The 24977-nt window shown below is 39.6% G+C and overlaps 1 protein-coding gene across 6 annotated transcripts in view; it reads right to left on the reverse strand.

Moving 5' to 3' along the window:
* RAI14 (retinoic acid induced 14) overlaps positions 1-24977 on the reverse strand; it is an 84952-nt gene that overhangs the window by 41730 nt on the left and 18245 nt on the right. The window contains exon 1 of one of the 6 annotated variants that reach the window (XR_008447798.1): positions 266-374. The exons of 3 other annotated variants lie outside the window; for them this stretch is intronic. Coding sequence is in view for 2 of the 3 variants with exons in the window: in XM_054054311.1 (XP_053910286.1) it covers positions 266-340 (75 nt within the window). In the remaining variant the exon portion in view is untranslated. Of the gene's footprint in view, positions 1-265; positions 375-24977 lie in introns of those variants that run through there. 2 more of the 6 variants (XM_054054311.1, XM_054054315.1) reach the window with 2 other exon arrangements.

Below are 24977 nucleotides of genomic sequence, written 5' to 3' on the forward strand. Positions count from 1 at the left end.
ATTATTTTGAATGCAAAGAGGAACCTTCATATCAAAGCCTATTTTTTATAGTCAATGCTCGCACTACCTATTTTACACATTGTTTTGTTCGTCACAAAGTGCAAAGCTCAAGAATTAAAAAACATGTTTAAAAAAGGTACCTATTCTGTCTTCATCACCACCATATCAGGATACTAACCCTCAGTTTGCCTGTGAGATTACCAGTAAATATCATGTAAGAAATAACAACATATAACAAGAGTTGATAGTTCAACTTAGTACTTACATACAGCGTTTTCCATGTGCAGAGACCTGAGCAAACATCAACTGTATAACAACTCTGTTTCTTTATCTTTGGCATGCTGCCTACAGGAGATGATTTAAGTGACCTTGCATTGTTGCAAACCTACTGGAGACAGAGTTATGTTATCTCAACTGAAATCAGAACTGCAGGGAAGCTGAGTAGCAAATTGAAATACCTGATAATTTCAAACTCAGCAACTCACTGTCTGAAAAGGAAAAGGAGTACTTAAAAACTGGCGTCACAAACAATCGTATGGCAAAGACACTGAAAACCACTGCATCACAAGGTCATCCCCCAATGTCCACAAGTGCCAGACTTCCCATGAGAGTAATTTAAAAAAATAAAAATCCTATTGTAAAGAATGCATTCATTAGACAAAACATCCCTCAAAGATAAAACAACAGAGATGGCTTTTCTCAAAAGAAGAGCTTATCTGAAAACATTGTAATCTAGCAGGCAGTGATATGTGGGTAAACAGCCTAGACCTTTCCCTGCCCTCTGTCCCCACTACAGAAATTGTACATGCCAGTACCTAAATTGTGGGGTGAGAGGGGAAATATCCCTTGCAGGGGGGCAGGATGTTCTTGAACTTATCAGCAACAGCTTGTCCAAGTCTGTGGCAGCAGCTTCCAGGACATTCAGAGCTTAGCAGGTGCCAGACTCTGCTTGTCTTCCAGACCCCCTTTCCATTGCAGTGGCTCCTGCTCTTTCCTGTACCTTTTGAAGTCTGCCCATGGTGCATACATAGCACCACTGGCACTGCAGGCTGACTGCATCCCACTGAGGCAGTACCCTGAAGGCCATGCCAAAAGATGCTACGTTCATTAACTTCACTACAAGTAAGGTCTTGACCTCTAATTAAGTTGTCAAAAAAACAAAGTGTGACAATGGCTTTGAAAGTAATTCATAGTGATATTATCTAAATGATACTAATTTCTATTTCCAAAAGAAATAGACTTTTCCGGCTTCACTTGGCCATCCGTGTTCCCTGTTTTAGGTGATTGATAATATTAATTATATTTACAGAAAAAGACAAAATATTTGCAGCTCGCAAAGCTCACAGATGCATTTCTTTAAAGGTGTAAACAGCAGCAGCAATGCAAATAACCCATGACCATCTAACTTCCTGAAGTGTAAATTCATTCTCCTTCTCTTGCTTCTTGAGCTACTGTGCCCAGTTAGGGTAACTGTCCAGCAAAGTGCATGAGGTCTGTTTGATAGTGGAGATTATGTTTGGTCAGAGCACAAATTCCATTTGTACTGGGCATAAAAAGCACCATGAGGAAGGCAGGAAGCAGTTGGAGTGAATGAACAACGAATGGTAACAAACGACTAAGGGTAGATTGTCAGTAAACTTTGATAATTACCCATTCACTGGGTAGCTTCTGTAGATAAAGAAGTGATTATTGTCCAAGCAAACCATTTTTTTCATGCTGAACCCTAGAAAAATGCAACTGAACAGCAAGTCACTCAGCAGGGTGCTTCCATCAGCCAGTGGGGCTGCCCGGAAACCTTCCTGGCAAAAGGGGAATACAAGCTGTGAAATGAAAGGGTCTTTCACCAGCAGAGGAGGGGAAAGATGACCCGACTGAAATGGCCATCTGAGACTGCAAGTTTGGGGGGTGGGAAATGATTGTAGAAAAAGTTAGTGTGGTCTTTGCTTAAATAATGACTGGAATTCTCAGCAGGCTGTGAGCTATGCTCCAAGGACACTCAAGAGAGAAATGAAAATTGAAAGAAATGCATTTAAGAGTTGCTGTTTTGCTGAGACATTTCTGGGTTTTGTTACTTTTTTAAAAAAAAAAAAAAACCAAAAACAAAACCAAAAAAACCTGCTTGCTTTCACAATTTCAGTAAGGCTTTAAACAAAGAGTAGCTATAAGGTCAGCACAGGTAATCTGCAGCCTCTTCATAACTCAATTATAAGATCTCATTTCTGTAAGAGTAAAATAGTTAAGAGGCTGAGCCCAGGAGTCTGCAAAAGAGGTCAGGAAAAGCATGATACAGTTCATCCAAACCAAGGAATACAGTTGTCCCACATCTAGTGAGCTTAGAGGCTTGTGGTGGAGTTCTGTGTGGGCTGAGAGGCGCACAGCTCACACACGCTGCTCATTTCACTTCCTAGCAAAGGCTGCAATGTATTTTTTATTCAGATAGTACTTTTAAGGCTTTTAACAAGATAAAAAGTAATCAGTGTTTGCATATGAGGAACAGTGCGATTTCCTGTTAACATCACATCTAGGTATATCAGGGCTTCTGTTTTCTCCTAAGCAATTACTGAAGTTTTCAGGTATCAATTTCCTTCTAGTGGAGATAAAGAAAAAATTCTGAGCAAAAACACTCACAATATGCAAGGCATTAGAACAAAAAAAGAAAAATTACACCTGAATCATTATTAGCATACAGCCAGAACATTGGCAATAAGTCCAGCTACTGCCCACTGTTTATCACCTTACATTACCAATACAGCAACTGGAGATGGATCTTCACTTTCAGACAGCAAAGCACACAGCAGTAACCACACCCCATGCAACTTCTCATTCTCAATTATACATAAGAAAGTGAAGCCATGAATTAATTGAGTATATTTGTATAAAGGAAACAATGTTTATCTTAACACAGGAAAAAAAACACAAGGGACTTTTTAAAAATAAAAAGCCAAATCAATCCTGTTTGAAGTGAACATCTCCCATCATTCTGTCTTTTCTCATAGTTCTAAAAATTTGGGCTGCAATGAACTTAGATGACTGTTCACCTTCAAATCACTTAGTAAAATTTAGTAAAAATACATTTAATGGACTACTGTTTACTCTGCCAGACGCACGGCAACTCTTTCCTTAACTAATCATCAGTATGAGATGCACAAAAAAGACTGCTTTCTAACAAAGTTTTAAGACTGAGGAACTACTGAATCAACAAATTTTAGCTATGTATCAAGGTCAAATTGCAACTTGTATAAGGTCTTTTAAGGTTTCAGGGTTTCTGTTGCACAACTTCACGAACAGTTGGGAATAGGAGAATCATGATATTTAAACTGAAATTGGCTGGACAATTTAATCTCACCTTTTGTTTTATAAGTATATTTCAGTGGTAAGCAGGCTGTAAAATACAGGGACAATGCCAACTATGCAAGCAAAGTTTGTTTATTCAGCTATTGTGTTGACTACCTGACATTTCTCAATGCTGTGCTAGACACAATGGTCTGTGAGGATCAGAGTGTGCCTAACGAGTTGAGCATACACCTGAGCCTGTAGCTCAACAACAGTATTCAATGCCATACACGACTCTTCCTTTGTGTATAGTTTTTAAATTCTGCATCACTTATTTGTTGGTATATGAGCTGACTACATCTACCTAGATTTTGAGCAACATCCTCGAGTTTCTGTTGACTGGTAAATCTAGTCATAGAACACAGGTACTTGATGGATCTTCTTGCTTTCAAATGGGCAAATGGACATCCACCCTGCTAGAATCAACTCATCTGGCTCATCGCCTCACTTAGTACAACTGGCACTTTGTAGATTCATGGCTCCATCTTTCCTCCTGTCTACCGCTAAACCTCTCCGAACATTACGTATCTTGCCACTTCCACACAGCAAGCTGGTTTTCATTAAGTTTAGAGCTGCTGCACTTACTTCCTCCCCATTACTCTGCAAAGGGGAACAGAGACACAAAGGCTGATTATGAAGTCTGCAGAAAAGAAAAAATAAAATTTCAACACCAAGCGGAATTGCACACAGTCCAGAATGACATTAATTGATCAGTACTACTACTGCTGTAAGTTGTATTCGTAAGTACCAGCCAACATGGTACCTTAATTTTGTATTACAAATGTCTACGTGGTATCTCAACTCACTAAAGTAGATTACTTGACAAAGATCCACCATCTTAACATTCTCCACAAGTGCCATAAAATGTCCTAAATGGTTGATTTGAAGAGTACTTATTACTTTTTATACCTACTATGATGCCATTGGAGGCAGCAATATACTTCAAATTTCTTAACAAAATATATCTTAAAAATCTCAAAACTATTCAGAGTAGAAGAACAGTCTATTTACAGTTGAATTTGTCATTCTTGTAAAGGACATATCCACTGTTACTGGGTTATAGCCTTCTATTCTGAACTCCATGACAAAGCCAAACAAAACACAGTGCATATATAGACACAAATCCTTATTCCAAGAAATTATTTTGTTTGGAGTCTTCAAGGGCTCAACTGAATCTCCAAAAGTACTTCACGACTAGAAAAGACGACAAAAAAGTTTCACTATCTGTCTGACCTTCATGAGGTCGCTGATAGATGTTTGTGTCATGGATTGACCTCTAGATCTAGTATGCGTCAGCCTCCAAAATCAAATACTAAAGAAGCTAGCTCAGCTTGGCCACTTTTTCTTCCATGGGTGCAATGAAGGATAAACCAAGACTCATAGGAAAGTTATACCTAAGATATATTCCTGTTGGACTTAAGAAATTGAGAAAGCAAGTAATTATTTTGCATGAAAATACAACCCACTTCATCAGCCAGAGAAGAGTATGTGAGATTTCAAACCACATCTTCCCACACTGTTTATCCTCCATATCTCACACAATGAGAATGAGACAAGTCATATGCATCAGACTCTCTGTATGCAGAATGCCGATTGCCCACACATGGTAGGTCTTGAGTAAAAGGAGAGAGTGAGCAAGCAGGCACTCACTCTGGTTCCTTCCTTTAGGCCTCATCTGCAGAAGGAGCTCCATTTCTCTACAGGGACAAATAATAACATGCAAAGCCCCTTTGCAGATTTTCTGTTCAGCAGGCATAGACGGCTCCCCTTTCATCTGACGAGGGCTGCAGCTGGCACACCACCCTCCAGGCAGCCTGGGGAATCTCAGTTTCAGCCACCCCAAGGTAGTGCTGAGGTTTAACTCTTGCCTGTTCGAACACTGGTCGAACTATCTGCCACCTGGGCAGCCTCCCCAGCTCACTGTTAATGGACCCACTGACACATAAATGGCCTAAAGATTTTTATCCATGTGTGATTTACAACAGCACCAACTGCTATCTCTACAGTACTCTTGCTAATCTGGATATCTTGCACCTCACCAACCATGCTGGGATTATTCATACAAAATGGCATGAATCACCAACAGAAATCTTTTTTCTTTAATTAATTAGTTACTTCTAGACTGAATTATGTTTTCACACCATGATCATTAACCACCCTTCTCTTATGAGAGATAAGTGGTGGCGATGGTTTGTCTGTTATAGGGTTGATTGCCCTCAGTGAGCAATATTGATTGCTGCTGCTACATGGAGAAACCCTAATTTAGGTCACCTATCTTATATTTTGATTTCTTCAGAAGGTCCATACACTTTTTTTTCAATAAGAGAGCTCAGCAGCTCAACAACTAGAGACTTTCACCCTCCCAGTACAAAGCCACCGCAAATTAAAAATATGCAATAAAATCTTGAAGGGCAATATAGTGCCCAGAATCTCTTCAGAGAGAGCACACAATCCCATACAAAGGGGGACCGTTGTGCTACTAGCTCCTCTTCCATCATCAAAAACATCCATAAAAAACATCCACTCAAAAATATCCATAACCTCTTTGTCAGGAGCTAACCCAAGAAATGCCTGATAATAGTACAAGTCTTATAAAACATTTCCCTAAAGCCACCCTACCCCTTTTATGCTTAGAAGTAGAACAACCTGACAAACATCCCTGAGAACATACCTTATCATGTTCTGTTTACTCACATTTCAAAGACTGAGACTGCTTATGAAGTCTATGCTGGATTCTGTGGAGTGCACCTAATGAAACAACCATGAATGAATAACTGCTGAATTCAGACAGTTCCCAGGAGCAAACCACCGGTCAGTGGCTAGTTAATTCTCATCCTTTTCAAAAGATGCTTTTCAATAATTTATGTGAAAGGGTGGAGTGAGAGAGGAGGAGCAAGGATTTGTAACAGGTTTTAAGTCTTTATGGAAGAAGAGGTAAGAGCTTTGTGAGTCATGACAAAAATGCAAAGAATGTGGGTTTGTTGGGTTTTGGGGTTTTTGTTTGCCTTTTTTTTTTTTAAGAATCCAGATCACACATCTTCAGAGTCTCTTTCCATCTCATGAGATAGGAAACCCAAAATAATATACAAGCATCTCTTTTGCATCCTCTAACAGTATCTTTAACAGATTCAGTCAATAATTGTGAAGGATTACATAAATAATAAGCTGAAAATGGGGTAGTTTTCATTTCCAGAGACAGCAGAAGGTTTCCAAATTTTAGGGGTTAAAAAAGCCAATAAATTTAACAGCCTTTTGAAGATGTTTGTGTAATCCTTCCAAAGCTGAAAAGAACAGATGAGTCACCCATATGGCCAAGTTCCACTAAAATTCTGTCTTGTAATCATAAAATATGATGTAATGTAGTTTGGTCCCGGGAGAAGGAAAGGCGTTAGACATATGTGACATGCACAAGCATCTCCTGGCTACATCTGGTCAGCTATTTTAAAAAGGTATTACACAAATAAGCAGGGGTTTTAGAAGTCTCCAAGATAAATATTCTTGAGATTTCTCTTGGAAAAGAAATCAGTATGGCTCTTAAAATCTACATTAATGCATCAAACATTATTGTTACAAACTCTACCCAGCTAAACAGATATAGTGAACTACTTAATTGTTATACCTTTCTGCAGCAACGCAGCTTCTAAAATGTTTGCCTTCATAAACTTTGAAATCAATCTGTGGTTTATTACTACTTCACAACTAACAAGATTCTAGAAAGAAGTGTTTAAAGAACTAGTGGCAAATCAAAAGAAGCTTCCCTTTTAAAAACACCCAGGGAAGAGAAAAAAATACATGTCAACTAAGAATTCACAAATACTGAGTGGTAACGATTATTATTTTCTGCATTATGTAAAGGTTGCATTAAAAACTTGCTAAGGAGGAAATCGGAGCCATCAACTGCGACAGGTAAAATTTTCATTTCATTAATTACCCAGATACATACAACAAGTCATCAATGCCTCAGATATTCAAATATTTCACATAACCACTTGGAATTAACGGTAACCATTCAGTACATTGTTATCACTCCGGCTGTCATTCTATTCAGGGCACTATTTAAGTGGGTGTGCAAAGATGCCTTAACTAAGCATGTAATGTCTAACAGTTCTACAAAAAAACCCTGCACTTTTTCTTGCAGGTAGTTTAAAATCCACCCACAATTCAAGTCAGCCTACCAGAAAAAAAACTGACTCATTCCAGCAAAAGTAAGGAAAAATGACAAGCAGCAATAGTTTCATTTCTCATAGAGAAAAAACTAGCAAGGGAAAATTACTGGGGACTCACCGAGATAACTGCTACAAAGTCTTTCTGAAACCAACACGTTAAAATTCCCCCCTATGTAATAATACCTTTCTCTGCAACAGAGACGTGGGCCTGGCAGCCACTAAAAGCATGTACACTGGGTATCCTTTTCAATAAGACTGTGTAGAGTTAACTGCATCAACACAGAAGTTCAGAGAAGTAGCAGAAACCAAGAAGCCAAGTGACTACACAAGTGAGCCAGAAGACGCCTGACTCCCAGTCCAATCCCTACCACACTGAATCATCAGGTAAGGCATAAAGAAGAATACAGAAATATTGAACTATTCGTTGAAGCAGCCATTTTTAAGTTATGCATCTTGTTTACATACCTAACTACAGATTTGAAAAGGAAGCTCTCAAAAACTTGGTCTGCATGCTAGCAAAAAAATACTGTTTTTAAACAGTTCAACCATCAATTGCCATATATCAGTTTATCCTTCTGAAAAGCTTCACTGCACCGAAGTACAACACCGAGGGCCTGTATTTGGAAAAACCTAAATAATATTTCACAACAGCCCTGTAACGACTTCTGAGATATCGAATTTTAAAGATTTTGGCTTGGTGTACTACTTGAATGGCAAAAGACTGACAAAACCTGGAAAATGAAATCAACCGCCTGTTATTTTCCAGGAAAGGCTACAGTGAAAATACTGTTAATATTACTGTAGTTATTACAGAAATTACAGTGAAGTGTGAACAGACAAGCCCTCCATAATATCATCACCAAACATTGCTATTCACTTGAGATAAAACCCCAAAGTGCTCTTCAGCATCTCTGAAGAACTCTACAAGGCTGAATGATTACGCACTGGAAAGTGCTTCCTTAGGAGTGAGGAAAGTTTTGGCATGCACTCTGCAACGTCACTATAAATTAAACCCCTGTGCTGCAGCTGTCCAAGGCTTTGTACTTGGTCCCTGACACAAAACGTTGCCTCAGGCTGCTTGCCAATCATCTGCCCAGTCTCTGAATCAGTTTTACTATGCTGCCCATTGGAAAACTGGCTTATTATGCTCACTACAGGCTGGCCATCCCCAATGCCACTTTCTCTTAGCACAAATGCTGTCGATGGCACATCAAACATTGGGCCAAGTCTTCACAACTGTCAGAAGGTTACCTGCAGCCTCCATGGCATGTTAAAAAGAGCTGGGGGGCTTTTACGCACTAGCTTTTCACATTTGATATTAAAACAAAGAATCAACAACAGGTATAAATGAGGGGAAGATGAACTCCACCATTCCAATTCAGTTTTGTGTTGGGGTTTGGTTTTGTTTTGCAGTGGCTTTGGGGGGGATTTTTAATAAAATATAGGCAATAATAATTTCAGCAAATGAAAACATTTTGAGACCATTACATTATTTGGAAATAAATCAGAAGTTTTAGATTAATATTGAGCTCCATGGGTAGCTAGCCACTTCCTTAGCTTTGTTTTATTTTAGAATGTGTCATTCTTTTATTTCTATGCTATGCAAGAAGTTTTCCAAACATTTAATGTCAAACAGGAAAACTGAAGTGGAAAGTGGATGACAGCCAGTCTAACTGAGCTTTATCAACGCACTCCATACATCCTGACACGCTATATATGCTCCGAGTTACCACAAGCACTATTACCAGTAATGCCACTGCTAATTTAAGAGACATCATGTTCTGCAAACAGAAACAATAGAATTATAAGATAACATACTGTGTTGTTTAGGATCCATATGCTGTTTGCATGAGACGGCAACACAATACAGAGCAAATAAAAAAAAAATCCATGCATGTCAGTAGACCTAGAAAAATTGAGTGTTGTAGTGGAACATTTTAATTATTTTTAAGTCATCAAACATTACTATGTTTAAGAAGTGTTTTTTTTTACTTTGGTCAGACTAAGTAAAAGGCATGTAAGACTTCAGGTTTCATTACATATTTCACTGGCTGCATATACACCTCCCACCAGCGTAAGTCAGTACTGTTCTTCAGTTGGCTCAAGGAGAAATCACTGAGGAGATGAGCACAGAAAGACTTATTCTCGGCCCAAAAAGTTCAGCATGTTTCAACACGTGCTTTCTTCCAGCTGAACTCCGAACCCTTTCAGAGACTGGACAGAGCCTGTCTCACCTGGATGACCTCTAAATGAAACACTGGTCCATAAGCAGAGAACTACTTGTGTCTAGAAAAACATTTTGCATTCCTTGCTACTGCACCAAAGCAGCCACTATGAACAATTATTTTAAACAGAGCTATTGAGGTATGCCAGGAAAAGCCTGGTTACATTGGAGACCACTCCCAGCTCAAGATGTAATCTACCAAAACCACAGACTCAGAACAGTTTGGCTTGGAAGGGACCTAAAGATCACCCAGTTCCAATCCCCCTGCCATGGGCAGGGACATCCCACTAGATCAGGCTGCCCAAGGCCCCAGTCAAGCTGGCCTTGAACACCTCTAGGGATGGGGCAGCCACAACTTCCCTGGGCAACCTGTTCCAGTGCCTCATCACTCTCATCGTGAAGAAATTCTTATGTCTCTCTATTGGGTACAGTCAGTTTCCACATGCTTCAGCAGAACATAAAGACAATAAAGAAAACAACCAAAGTAGGCAGAACTTTTACTACCCTCCCATCATAGCTAGAATTTCAACAGAAAGACAAACCAACACTTAATTGTGTCCAGATCCTACCATACATGGGTGTATTGAACCTGTGACACAAAAAGGCTTTTTGTTTGTTTGCTTTTACTAGAGATTGTACAGGTAACAAGGATGTATCATGCCAAAAATATTCACTTAAGTAGGTGTTCTCCCCATCAAAGGTAGAAAAGTGTAGGAAGGCTCAGCAGAGGGATCTGGACAAGCTGGATTGATATGTCAAGGCCAACTCTATGAGGTTCACCAAAGCTCAGTGTCAGGGCCTGCACTTTGGTCACAACAACCCCACGCAACACTGCAATTTTTTTTTTTATTGCAGGTTTATGGTTGGTCTTGATGATCTTAAAGGTCCTTTCCAACCTAAATGATTCTGTGATTCTATGATCTTCACACCGCTCCTTCTAAACTGAGCCTGAAACCACTTTTATCTGGGAAATACAATGTGGAGTCCTGCAATAAACACAGTCACATGAGAATCAGAGCTGTGAAAAAAGAACTCAACACATCTACAATGATGCACAGTATCCAAGAATACTTTTGTTCTGTTTCAGAAGGCAGCACAAAAGGGCATTTCTTTCACCAACAGCTGAAAAAAAGGCAAAGAATCCATTCAAAGGGTACAATTATATCTGATTTGCATGGTTAAAGCATTCCAGTTTCCTTAACTGTTTACGTAGGAGGATGGAGCATGTTATCATGACAATCTATTCCACAGTCAGCTAGACTTAACTGTATTTGTCTGTATTTTTCAGCTGGGTCAGCCACAGGTAGTTTTCAAAAAGGTACAAAGACTAACTTTTTTCAAGACATTCACTTCCTAGTCACTCTATAAACACAGATAAGAGAAATTTTACAACCATTCAAATAAGAATAAAAACGAAAAAGCACACACTTTGTATTTTGAAATTGCTACAGGGAGACTGAGTACAAATTTCACCCACTATTAAGGTATATACATCCCTGTACATCTAAGGGATGATCAATAAGCCAAAAAAGGTCAACAGAAGCTACAGGCTGGTCACGACACGGAAAACATAATTTGTTTAGAATTCATTGCATTGATTTTACAATTTCCTCCTACATCAGCATTTCTGCTGAACAAACACTCATCCACATTAAAGCTTCTGCTTTTTCTTACTGCATCTGTGCAGCTCACCTACTCACAAATCAAAACATATGAGGTACTTGCACCTTTTTAAAAAAAAAAAAAAGCAAAGGAATCTTCACCACCAAATTCTGTCAGAAGTGAATTCCTGCATAAATCAGACTCTACGAAGAGACAGTTTCACTGCCTTACTTTAATTCTGTACAAAGCATTGTCAAACAGGATTTCTAGATCCTGTCAACAGAGATGTGCTCCCTATTATGTTAGTGTACACAACACCCTTCCGTTTCATAAGACTGCCTGAGGATATACAACAAGCAATCTATGCCACCTCTGCTGCTCTAATGACATATAGCTCGATTCCAGTAACGTGTATATCAAGGCGCATGCCCTTTTGCAAAAATACAGATGCTCCTCTTCTTTAGGGAAGTCCAGGAGAGGTTTCTAGCACTCTGGAATAGTCAACCCATCACCACAATGTAAGTTCTTTAGCTATTCACACTCAACCTCCCCGTCAAACTCCCTCCATCTTTAAGTTTTTTCGGCACAATTTGTACTGCACAATTTGTAGCTATACTACTACAGCCACCTCTTAGGCTGCCCAGTCCCTGAGCAACAGAAAGCTGCAACTAGACCACACCACCAAGAATTCCATATCCGATTAGGCAAAGGACTGTGTTTCTGCTTGGAATGGAGCCAGAGGAGTAGTGAGCAACAGATACATTAGGGACTGAAATTAACCAGCTCAAAAACATGCACACAACTTGCAAACAACATGCTTTACAAGGCGTGAAGAATTTCAGTGCTTTCAATGGAAAGCACTGATTGCAGAGGGCTCCCCTTCCTCTAGGTCAAAACGCCCAGGCTGAGCAAGACTGTCAGTTATCTTTGCCTATTACACATAATTACAGACCCATTTTTAGCCCTCAGACTAAGGTGTGTTTTCCCCCCTCCATCTAAATAGAGTTAGGTCGTACACAAATATAAGATAGCTTTTAATTCATGACCTTCATTCCAAAACCTCCAACAGGCATCAACTTCTTTTCAAGATAAAAATAATTTTAAGATTATTTCTGGTTTCAATTTCTTTTACTGAAAATGCTCCAAAGAACAGAGGGTTGGGGAAAGCGCGTATTTCTGTTCATATTTTTCTGAGTTAGCCTCCCCCTCCACCCCGAACTTTCACCCCCTCGCAGAAGTTCATGCCTGCTGAAAATTAAAATGTCTGTGTTGCAGGATGGGCCATTATAATTCAACACATGCTGCTTTGGTGGAGAAAAAGCATGTTTTTGGAATAGCTCTGTTACGGGTCAGGAATGTAAAGCGGAGTTCATATTTCAGATGGAAATGGGAAACAGAGCTTTTTCCTCCAAATCCAACTCGGCTCTCCCAGTAATGAAGGAAAAAGAAGTCTGTGCAGTAAGGTCTCCATAGTGTCCTGCATGAGGCATTTAAGTATACTAATGAAGAGGTCACTGACTGCTTGTATTTTACAGACGGCAGCATTACAAATTCCTGTTCTTACCGTTGAATGCAGGTTTTTAACATTTACTTTAGAACACACTTTCGGGCTCCAGCCTTTACATTGCCACAGATGACTCAATGGGCAATCATGTGCTCCATTTCACTCCAGAAAGCATCCCAGGCTCACAGAACAACTGCACTATTGAAACACAAGTAGAAACAGTACAGCTCAAATGAGATGGTATCACAACCATGTATTCTACTCCTCAAAGCTATGCAGAGTGTCGTTTGATGCATTTTGCTACAAGTCTCAACATTTCCTCACAGAAGAGTGCAAAATCACTTTGCACCTAGTCCCCCACCAACCGCTTTGTTTATCTACTCTAACCAATTCTTTTTTTGCAGTTAGATTCATGTGTGTGGTTAGGAGAGAAAGATTATGAAAGTCATTACATCTGAATGATATCAATGTCAATAGCTTGTATTGCAGCATATTGCCAATCTTCTCAGAAGATGGATGAGAAGCCAAGGAAAGAGAAACAAGATCAAGAGAAGTTCATTGTCACAGAAAGAGCATCTCCTAAGCTATCCAACAGAACTCAAGCTACAGAAATTGTCCATTCCTCACTTCTATTTGTCTAAAATGCAGGAACCCATATGACAGACTTTCTAATAAAATAGCACACCTTGGCTCTTCACTAGGTTCCAGCATATTGTTCAGGTAATAGGCTCATGGGAAAAGCTTCTGAAGAACTCAGCAAGAATGCTATACGTGCCTCCCATACAGTACATGAATATTTTGCACATAAGCTATCTAATCGCTGCCTGGTTCCAAGCAAAGTCTACCTAGGCAAAGCATCTCAATACATACTTTTCCCGCTAAACACTCTGCTGCTCTGACAGGTTGAAGAGTCAGCAACCTGGACGGAACAGATACTAAGCAGTTAGCATTCCTGAAAGCCACCCAGACTGTTGCATATGTGATACACTTGCATCTTCAGATGTAAGACTGTCAATCTTCATCTCTGAAAGATGAAGCAGAAAAAATTACATCATATAATGAAGGAAGATTATGATAACAACAAAATACTCTCTCAATTATTGTCTCCATCAACACTGTACATACAACAAGAAATAGGATGCAAGACATACCATTTAAGTTCTCAAAAGGACAGTGACAGATTATGACTACACCCTTTGGGCAGAGGTTAATCCCATCAATGTAACATCCATGATGTCAGGTAGGAAAAAAAAATTAAACTTCAATTTAGCAAATTTCTTTCACATGAAACTGAACTGTGCAGTTAGATGCATATGTATTCTCCCAAGTAACAAGCCACTGGACAAGAGGAAATGGCCTAAAGCTGTGAAAGTCAAGGAGTTGATTGGATGCTAGGAAAAATTTCTTCACTGAAAGGGCTGTCATGCATTGGAAAAGGCTGCCCAGGAAAGTAGTTGAGTGACCAGCCCTGCAGCTATTTAAAAGGATGTGTATATGTGGCACTCCAGGGCATGGTTTAATAGTCAACTTGGCAGTGTTCGGTCTGTGGTTAGACTCAATCTTAAATGTCTTTTCCAACCTAAAGGATGATCATTCTTCATCAGAGCTCAAATCATCCTTACATTTCAGGGTCCCAGTCATGGACGAGTGTGCCATTGCACAACACACCAGAGAAAATAATCTACCCTTGATTATTTTAAAATTGCACGCATAGCAAGATGCTTGCCAAAATAAAGACAAGTCTCCAGAACAGCATTAAAGCAGCTTCACTAAACAATTCTATGCACCACTACTACTTTCAGAGTTCTATCTATTTTATAGAGTGGAATCATCTCTCCTAACTGGTTTATTCAGCATGGGCAGAAACCACATCTTTACTCTTGAACACAAATTTTCAGCCTTAAAAACTGGTAACACCAGGTAGCCTTCTGCCAGCACTTTTGGTATTAATGACCAAGTGTCAGAGAAATCTACAGCCTTAGTAAAGACTAGTTACAGCAAACTCAGGTGTGAGGGTCCTGTTCTTGTTCCAGAATTATTTCTTTTGAAACAGATTTTAATTTGGTGTTATTTCCTATCTGCCTCTGAGGTTTATGCAATCACTCTACACTAGTACACCTACTCCAAAATTACCGAAAACTAGGAAGCAGTCTCCATGACAAAATAGGCTCACACAACTTTCATGAAAAACAACAATTATGTGGACAGTGTTTCCACCAGAGGCTGCAGCATGAGCTTAGCTGTTTCCTTTGATCTGTCAAACGCCAAATAGCTAACTGCACTACTTGCTTCAGCAGCTTGGAACAACCCCAGCAGACACCGCCTGATGCTTAGCAAGCAGATGGAGGACTTTGGAGACAATTGCCTCTATACGAACGTCAGAGTAAGTGCAGAAAGGGCAGACACTGAAGGCCAGAGTGGGAAAACCACTCTGTGATTAAATGAGAAGGAAGATGAAACAACCACAAAGGGAAACCATGATTCACTGGTTCTGCTGCTCACAAAGGACCTTGTGAAAACCAGGAAATCCAAGACTGACTATTCCCAGTCTCAAGAAACATTACAAAATGCTCATATAATGTTTCTTAAAATGGTCACTTGATTTTCTTACAACAAATTGGGTAGACTTTCTAACGGGAAAGGAAGTTTAAATTGGAGGAGGAAGGGAGATCTCAAAAGGAATGTGTTTTAGACTTAACATCACCAACAGCAACTCTGCTCCATCATGTTGCATATAAAATTCACTTCATTAAAACTCCCTTAAAAACACTGTTGAATCACTTAAGATGAGAACTACATGAACACTACAGAGTTAACCACACTCCTTTCCACTACTGGAAGTAAGATTCTCTCCCTGTCATTCTCATCAGCTGAAATTATGCTCTCCCCAGCAACTGCAGTGCATGGAAGGTCGGGCAGGCTTACATACTAAAAGAGGGAGACAGTTAAGCATAAAGAGAACGCAAATTAACATCAACTGCTGATTTTCCTCACCACTAAGCTTTCTTGTAACAAAGACTAAGAACATTGTAATTAACTTCGTTCATGAAATGCTATGTTCTAAAGTTGGGCCTAATTAGATGCAATATAATTCTTGCCAGAAACAGATAATGTGCGTCTTTCATCAACTTGGGTGATTGGAATTTATTAATGTTCAGCAAGTCTGCATAGCACAAATTATGTTTACCCGCTGTTCTACAAACAAGCACAGTATCTCCTTCTGGTATGATCGATTGTATTTAGTATTTATGAGAGAAAAATGTGGCTTTCATTTTAGAATGGAACTTTAAAAGAGGAGAACCCCTCAAACTGCAAGGGCAAGAAGAAGCAATAAAAATAACGGCATAGCAAGATTCTGGGCCAGCGATAGCTTCCCGTGGTACACATACACAATAAGCTTGCAGGGAAGAGCAAGGCGGTATGGAAGGAGGGAAAAAGGCATGGCTTAGTAACGATGATTTTCATTATAGCAGCAATAACAACTAAGATCTATTGGTAAACACAATGACTCAAGGGCAGTGCAAAAAAGCCACATAAAGGAATGCCAAAAAAAACCTCAAAGCTGCAGTAGGACAATGGAGGCCTAGGCTGATGGTAACTCTCCCCAAAGTTAATGTCTTCTGAAATTAGTTTAGCTTGAATATTTCAGAACTCCACCCACTATCAGCTAAAGAGAAAACAAGGAACAGAACATGGGTTATGATTCATGTCAGTGCAAGCTCCTATTTTTCTATTTCAAATAAAACACAGTCTGCGTGTCAATAGACATACTTTCTTTTCCTTTGTTTTTACTTTTTTTTTTTCCTTGTTTGTTTGTTTCGCTTCCAACCGAGAACTTCTCTCCAGGGCTCAGCATTGGTAGACAATCTCAAAGATGATCCAAAGCCTCTTCCCACAAAGAGAGACTGAAGTGACCTTCCCACCTCTGTGGGAGGCAAACAGTGTTCAAGACCCAGCTAAGGTTTCAAGCACACGTTGCCAGAAAGCATGAAGAAAAATGGTAGGCTGTCTCTTCTCACAGGCGTGGTAACATCCTCCCCGACCATACCAGCCCAGGAGCAAAAAGAACAGAAATGCAAGGGGAGGGAGAAGTGTAACAGTACAATTTTTATAATTTTGAATCTCTCTATAAAACCGAAAGCTCCAACAAATCACACCTGTGATAAGGACTAATTGCACGGAAAGCCAATTAACTCTAGAATCACAAGTGTCAGAAAGACTGGAGAAGACCCTCAAATTTCATTGCATAGTTTTACCTGCGTGCGTAATGAGCTACAGTATTTAACAACCACGATTTTGATGTCATGTAGCATGTACTCAACCATAACTGTAGATACTTAATATATTACACGCCTTCCACCCCAGCCATTCGGTGTTAATTATTGCTATAGGTGTTGGATTTCATAACCAGAGATCCTAGTCCTCTTTAATAATCACTGTTGTGCAAATATTTCTGACTTCTGTAAACACTGTTGTAAGAGATCAACTAAGCCAGGCAAGTCAGCAAAGCTGCTGATCTCTGGAAAGCCGGATCACTGTGTTCAAAAGCTACAGAAGAAGTTACAACTGTGCCTTCTGAGTAAGACAGGAGCCTAACACTTACAAAGTATAAACTCCTGAATGAGTTCCACTCAGCTTATGTAGTTTTGTCATACTTCAGACGTCTTCTCAGATTGATATCCGAGTTTGAAAGAGCACAGGATAATGTCTAACGTGACTATTTAAGGATATTTTAAGATAAGCAGTAGGTTAGTTTTGGAACTTACGTGTATGTGTTTCAAATGACTCATGAGGAGACAAGACTAAAAAATTCACATCACACACACTCTGTGAAGGAATTTAGTACATTTCTGGTTGAGCCTTGCATGTTCAGTGTGGCAGCACTCTAGCAAACATAGCAATTATTTGCAAGACCTGCCTTGTTAACCAGCCAAGAAGTGTAATCACCACATATGAGTAACAACACCGTGGGCATGAAAAGATCCATGAGCTTTTAGACTAGAAGCCAGGTGTTAAGACGGTGTTCATTACAACTGTTCAAAGCCTCAGAAAGAGGTGTCTTGCTGTAGCAAGTAGCCTTCCCCAAAGAGGAAGGGACTTGACTCACTGAAGAATAGCAGGAAACCCAAGATCATGCTATGTACAGGTCGCCGCACCTCCAGAAAACACATAATTCCCCTGCAGCTCCTTGCAATATCTACTTCCAATTTCTCTTCTACAACAAGATGTTTCTTTGCATTTCCTGACTGGATATTCAAGGTGACAAGCAAAACCAGCAAGGAAATATAATCATAGTCTTCAGTATTTCAGTGAGGGTACTGTACAGAAACACTTAGAAGAAATCTAGGATTGGGTTTTTTGTTCATTTTTATTTGCTTCTTCTAGTTTGTAGGAGCATGGATTTGGTATTTATGTTCTTTTTTTTCCCCCCAAATTTCTAGACTTAGTTCCTTTTACAGCAGGAGATTTGGAAAAAAAAAAAAGAGGCTGCTTTGAAGACAAACCTAGCTAAACACAGAAAAACCACAATTCATGTAATAAAGTGAATAAATGGGGATTGTACTGCAAATTCCTGGCAACAGTGGTAATCGTTGGAAATAGCGATGAATATTCTTGTCTCATTAAGCTACGACTATTTCTAGTGTTAATAAGGTAGGCACTCCCAGCACTTTTAACAGCTTAGAGATGCAGACAGCAAAATCTCAGTTCCTTAACACCTGGTTTGTATATACTTGTATTTAAAATCCAGCCCATCTTGTTCTTTAAATTGCAGCAAAGGAACTTGGATGATGTAACTTAAGAACATACTGATGCCTTCCCTATTCTCAACCCAGAAATGCTCACAGCAGCTGAAGCATGCAATGTGAAATAAAGCTTGTTAAAAGAAGACAAGGGAATTGGTTAGGGAATAGGAGCTTCTTGGCATTCCTTTAAACCATTTCCTGTTCACCCCTCTGGACTGTAATATGGCCCTAAGAAAATATATCTGACCTCACTCTTTTCAGCCACGTCAAAAAAAGTTTTAAAAGCAATTTAAATATCAGATTGCACATTCATAAACTAGGAAAAAAAAAAAGAAGAAGAGGTTATATATATTATTGCCTTCATCTTCCACTAAGACAAGTTGGTTTCTTCTTTTTTTTTAATTTAATGAGAGCTCTGATTTTCCCTAGGAGACGAGGTCAAAAGACTAGGGCACTTCCTGTCTGCAGCAATGTCGTGCGCTTATGCAGACATGAGTCTTCTGACAAACAACTGATTTATTTCAAAGAGGGGGTCATTACCATCATGGCATTCAGCAAGATCACATTCTTTCCTACTTGTTTTGCTTAATCACTATGGATTGCTCAAACATACTTGAAAAGAAGATGCATTTCAGCTGTGTGTGAAAACTGACAATTCATCCAAAATCCCACACACAGAGCAGAGGAGGAGGCAGCATGTTCTAGGTCAGACTGTGATCATGCATTGACAAAAACTGGGAGCAATTCTACTGAAACAACTGAACTATTAGCATGTAAAGATCTGGTCCCACCAGGTCCTGAGCATCCCGTCACCAAAAACACAGGCCTCTACTTTTCAGAACAGATCATTAAAGGAGACTATCATCAGGGCCATTTATCTAAAAATCACCCTTCTGAATCTTACTCATAGAAGTGTCCATGGAGACCTCACGCAGCCCTATTCCAAATATCTGCGACCAACTCAAGTGCCGTGTTAGGAAGGCGAAATCTCCAGCAGCATGCAACAGCAGCACCTCAGCTAACCCCACACAGATTCTAGCAGGAGGAAACTCACAGAAGTTTACCACAGACAGCAGACAAAGGTCAAAACAGCCTGAGGATTCTGAAGATATGTAGAGCTCAGAAAGAAGTTAAACTGGGCGTGGTAGAAGGTAGAAGCTGGTTGTCTTTCCAAGAGAATGTACATAGACCCCATGTTTCCACTGTATTCAAGCACCACAGGATTACTTTCCTATCCATTACAATTACCCCATGTAAATAATTCTTACACACCTCCACCTTATTTTATAGATATGAAGGTGGAATAACAAACTCTTGTGCAAGACTATAGAAACTTGCATTGAAAAATGAGAGGCTGAGCCCTTCTTCCAGTCTTCTATCCCTTTCTTCCTTTACAGCACTAGCTTGGCAGTCCTCATGCTGTTCAACTAGGAGCTCAAGTCAATTCTGATGGTGAGACTTACAGTGTCTGTTCCTGTCCCTCTAAATAAGACGGTACTAAGGTTGTTTATAGCCACCTGCTGTGCATGTACAAGCTACTTAAAAATGTTTAATGTGTTTTCCTTATGTCAAAGAATGTTATCTCATTATTGCGTTTGGTGTATGTAAAGATGGCAGAAAAAAATCTACTTTCATAAAACCGAAGCTACTAAGGACTATATAGGTAATTTACAGACCAATGAGAAAAAAAAAATTAAGTGTTAAAAATAGAAACATAAATCTTAGAAAATGAAAATGCTGCCTTCAAGACAGTCATTAAACCTATGAGAGCTATCCAGGAGATGTCAGAGGTTAATGAGTGCATGAATTGCTATTGCAGAAGAGCAGGAAGAAATCTGTCATTAAGTAATATTTATTTATTATTTCTAGTTACTAGGCTTTATTCCGCTAGCTTATAAACGGACCCAACCCAAGCCACCACCAAAGGAAACAGGCAAGTTGGCACTTCAAGAACAAATTCTAAAGTGTCTTGACATTAATCTAAAAGTATCAGGATATAGCAGGGAAAAAAAAAATCATGTTATAAATCTAAATTCCAGGCACGGAAGCTCCCATGTAGGGATTGGGAAAAATACACCATGGCAGAACAATTACATTCTTATGCTACCACAACAAAATCACTAAAAAATGCCAAGTACATTTCAGTTACATGTTAACTTACTAAACTCGCCTTCCTGATCCTAGAACACAACACTTACCTAACGTCTTTCCATTTCATATCAGAAAATCTAGGAATGGACCTGGAGCCTTCCTTTCAACAACAATGCACAGCTACACAAAGTAGACCCAACTTATTGTACAGTCTGAAACAGCAGCCATAGTTGTTTATTTGCCCAAAAGCATGCAATGAGATCATGAATGATAAGCACCTTGAAACAAGGTTCTATAGCCACAGGATGGTCTCATTTTCCCCCAGACAGATTACACTAAAAGAAGAAAATAAAGAAAGTTTGCTACTTACCACCTAGTGTGTGATGACTATGCAAGCATCCATATTTAAAAATGAGAAAAAACCATACCATACAGAGTCCTAGGCAATATAACAGTAACTGACAGTCAACCAAACTTATCTGTAACCATTTTCCCACACACTGCTCATGTTTGCCATGTCCCATTTGCTTTATCACAGTTTAGCAAGCAGTATATAAATGACTTTCTACTTCAAATGATCCTAGAGGAAAGCAATGTTACTCAAACATAAAAAAACCCAGCCTCCATTTGACCTCATGCATCTTACCATCTTCTGAGTAAAGAGAGACAGCTGAAGCGCAGCACAACAAGAAATTTTCAAGAATTTTTTTGCTGTGACAATAATCTGATGGTCCTCACAAACACATGGGTAACACAACCTTCCTCCTGAGAGCACAACATGCTAAATAACCAACACAGCAATCCAGCCAATGCGAGACCTGGCTTGCAAACAAGGCTTGCAAACAACGAACCTACATCAAGAATAACAAAACCAAAACACCCTGAGCAACTTCAAGTTTACAAGCAAATAACACATGCATTAAGAAGTGGTATTCACTACTGGGAAAAAAATTGCTGCTCAAAACCAAGCCCACGGCAGTTTCTTGCCATACAGCACTTCACACACACATAGCCCTGACTGTAATATTTAGTCCAACATTACTGCAAGGATGCACACCTTCTGCTTGTTCTAATCCAGAACAAGAAAAAATCCAGAGACAAATCCAGAAAAAGCAGAGAGCAACAGGTTGTTTGTACCAAGAGAAGTGAGATGGGACTATAACTGGATGGGCAAAAAGAAATCCACAAAAACTAGCCCTTAAAGTACGCTATTACGGTGCCAGTAGATGCAGTTATTAAAACATACTCCAAGATAGCTGGAACTTGCAGTCCTTCTTGAACAACTACATAAGACATAAGCTCACGATACATTGTCTGCATTCCCTTAGCCACAACCAGAAGAACTATAGTGTTCAGCTTCCTCCCCTGATAAACAGATACAAAAACCAGAGTCAACACAGTCCTCCACAGCACCCTTCTCTCTAAATTGGAGAGTTATGGATTTGATGGGTGGACTATTTGATGGATGAAGAACTGGCTAGATGGTCACAGTTCTGTTTAATATTTTTATCAATGACAGAGAGTGGGATCAAGTGTACCTTCAGCAAGTTTGCAGATGACACCAGGCTGAGTGGTGCAGTTGACACGGCTGAGGGATGCGATGCCATCCAGAGGGACCTGGACACTCAATAAGTGAGATCATGTGAACCTCATGAGGTTCATAAGGTCAAGTGCAAGGTCCTCCTTGCAATCCCCAGTATCAATACAGTCTGGGAGACTAATGGATAAAGAGCAGCCCTTTGGAGAAGGGCTTGGAGGTACTCGTGGATCAAAAGCTGGACATGAGCCAGCAATATGCACTAGCAAGTGAGCTGCATTAAAAGCAGCACAGCCAGCAGGTTGAGGGAGGTCATTCTGTTCCATTACTCCACTCTGGTGAGACCCCAACTGGAGTACTGTGTTCAATTCCGGAGTCTTCAGCCCAAGAAAGACATGGACGTGTTGGACTGGGTCTAGAAGAAGGCCACAAAAATGATCAGAGGGATGGAACACCTCTTCTATGAGAATAGGCTGAGAGAGTTAGGGTTGTTCAGCCTGAAGAAGAGAAGGGTCCAGGAAGATCTGACTGTGGCCTTTTAGTACTTACTGAAAGCTTAAAAGATAAGTGGAGAGAGACTTTTTACCAAGGTCTGTAGTGACAGGACAAAGGGTAATGGTTTTCAACTCCAAGAGGGTAGATTCAGACTAGACAGAAGGAAGAAATTTTTAAGGGTAGTGAATCACTGGAATAGGCTTCTGGGGGGCTGCAGATACCCCACTACAGGAAACATTTAAGGTCAGGTTGAATGGGGCTCTGAGCAACCTGATGTAGTTGAAAATGTCCCTGCTTCTGCAGAGGGGTTGAACTTTTTTAAGAGTCCCTTCTAACCCAAACCATACCAATGTCACGTCTATGACATCACATGAACCAAACCTTCAAATCAAGTACATATTTACAGATTAAATATCTTATATACCTTATACCTTATATTCACAAATCACTGGCTTTGACCAAATCCTCTCATCTCCCATTAAAAGAGTTGTGTACAGATTTATGATTTCAAATCTGACTGCAGTAATACACAATGTCTTTCCCCATCTTGTGTATCTTGAAAAGAAGCAATAAAGGCAAAACAACTGAAGACATGAATCTGACAATGTACTAGCTTCTCCCCACTGACATACAACATGGCTTATTGTAATGATTACAAATTGCTTGTGCATGATGCAGCTTCCTCTACTTTCAAAATGCTGCAATCTATCTGCAGCTGGGGTATGCAATAAAATTGCTCACAAGAAGGACATTGTCTAACTCTCCATAAGCTCACGCTGTTGCTTACTGAACTCCAAACTCACCCACATCTCTCTAAGGCTTTATATACATCTACAAATAATAGATCTGAAACACACATCAAAAGGGCAAGGTCACTGAGGGGTTGTCATTGTTCCTATTGAACTGAATCATGTCATATCATAAGCAATCACCCTCTTAAGCAAAAAAGAGGAAAAAAATACAACAAAACCTCAACATACTCCAGACTGTAGAAAGAAGCCAATGTTGGATAACCTGTCAATCTAAGCATGCTCAATAGCCATATGTATTTCTATGCTGGATTCAGGCAAAATCCATGCCTCACTGAAGGGCCACTATGTGCTTCCAGCATTTTGATTTTGGTTCTTGATTCAAAGCTAAATCAAGCAGACCAAAGTCTTTCTTCTGACTTCAAAGGTCCTTGTTTTAGTCTCTGGGTAAGCAGACAGGTTACCCAAGTTTACAAGACTCTCAAGAGGTTCCCACCACACACAGCAAAGATGAAAGAAAAGAGGTAAAGCACCTGTGAACAGAGAAGAATGGGTATGTCAGACACATACATACACATTGGTAACCACATTATCTGCAAAGTTATTAAAACATCTTTGCTTCTATCATCATCAAGTCAATGCAAGTGTTCCAGACAGTTAACTGCATATTTCATCTGAGATACCACATGCAGTATTTCTGGGGAATGAGATTTCTTGGACAGCTGAAGAACAGTAAACTTAGCTTTAGTTTCAGACTATGTTTTGCTAGTGGTATTAAGTCACCTCTCAAAATCCAAGTAGTATCAAGTAGCACTAGTGTTAGGCATTACACCAGAATAGCACTGAAAGTGTAAAGTATGTCAGTAAAAGCATGAAGTCCACATAAAAAGTATGAAGTCCTCCACAGGAGGAGAAAAGTATGTCTGGTGAAAATCCATGTGAATTAAAGCTGCGAGTCTAAGAGACGAAGACATCCTGCAGCTGTAGTTAAAATACATTCAACCACGATGGCTTTCGCTGGCACAAAGTCAACAGTATTTTTAGAAGTTTAAGGCTGCAGCTACTTCTAGATAGTCTAGATCTAGAAATAGGAAAAATAACTCATTAAATAGATTTTCACATGTCAGAGAAGCTACACAATTTCAGGCAGCTATACTACTAACATATGAGACAAGGACACCATAGCTTTTCCAGAGGTTAAGCCTCAAGGTTTCTCAGGCAGATAAGAGCCTTGGATAAGATATCTTTAATTTTAAGAGCATTCTGTATCTTTCAACATGATTGCAAGCCTCCTGCATTATTTGTTTCAAGATATTAATCTTTATACAGCCTCACAGAATGGTCAGGTTTGGAAGATGGTCTAGTCTACCTCCCCTTTTCAAAGAGGGTCAACTACAGCAGGTTGCTTTGAGCCTTGCCAAGTCCCATTTTGACTATTTACACAACCTAATTACAGTCAAGTATGTATGACTACAAATTATTAGCCTTGCATCAGTTCACAGTAAAGCAATACATTTAAAAGCCTGCAATAT

This window comes from Cuculus canorus, chromosome Z, assembly GCF_017976375.1.
Source record: "Cuculus canorus isolate bCucCan1 chromosome Z, bCucCan1.pri, whole genome shotgun sequence".
Taxonomy (NCBI): domain Eukaryota; kingdom Metazoa; phylum Chordata; class Aves; order Cuculiformes; family Cuculidae; genus Cuculus; species Cuculus canorus.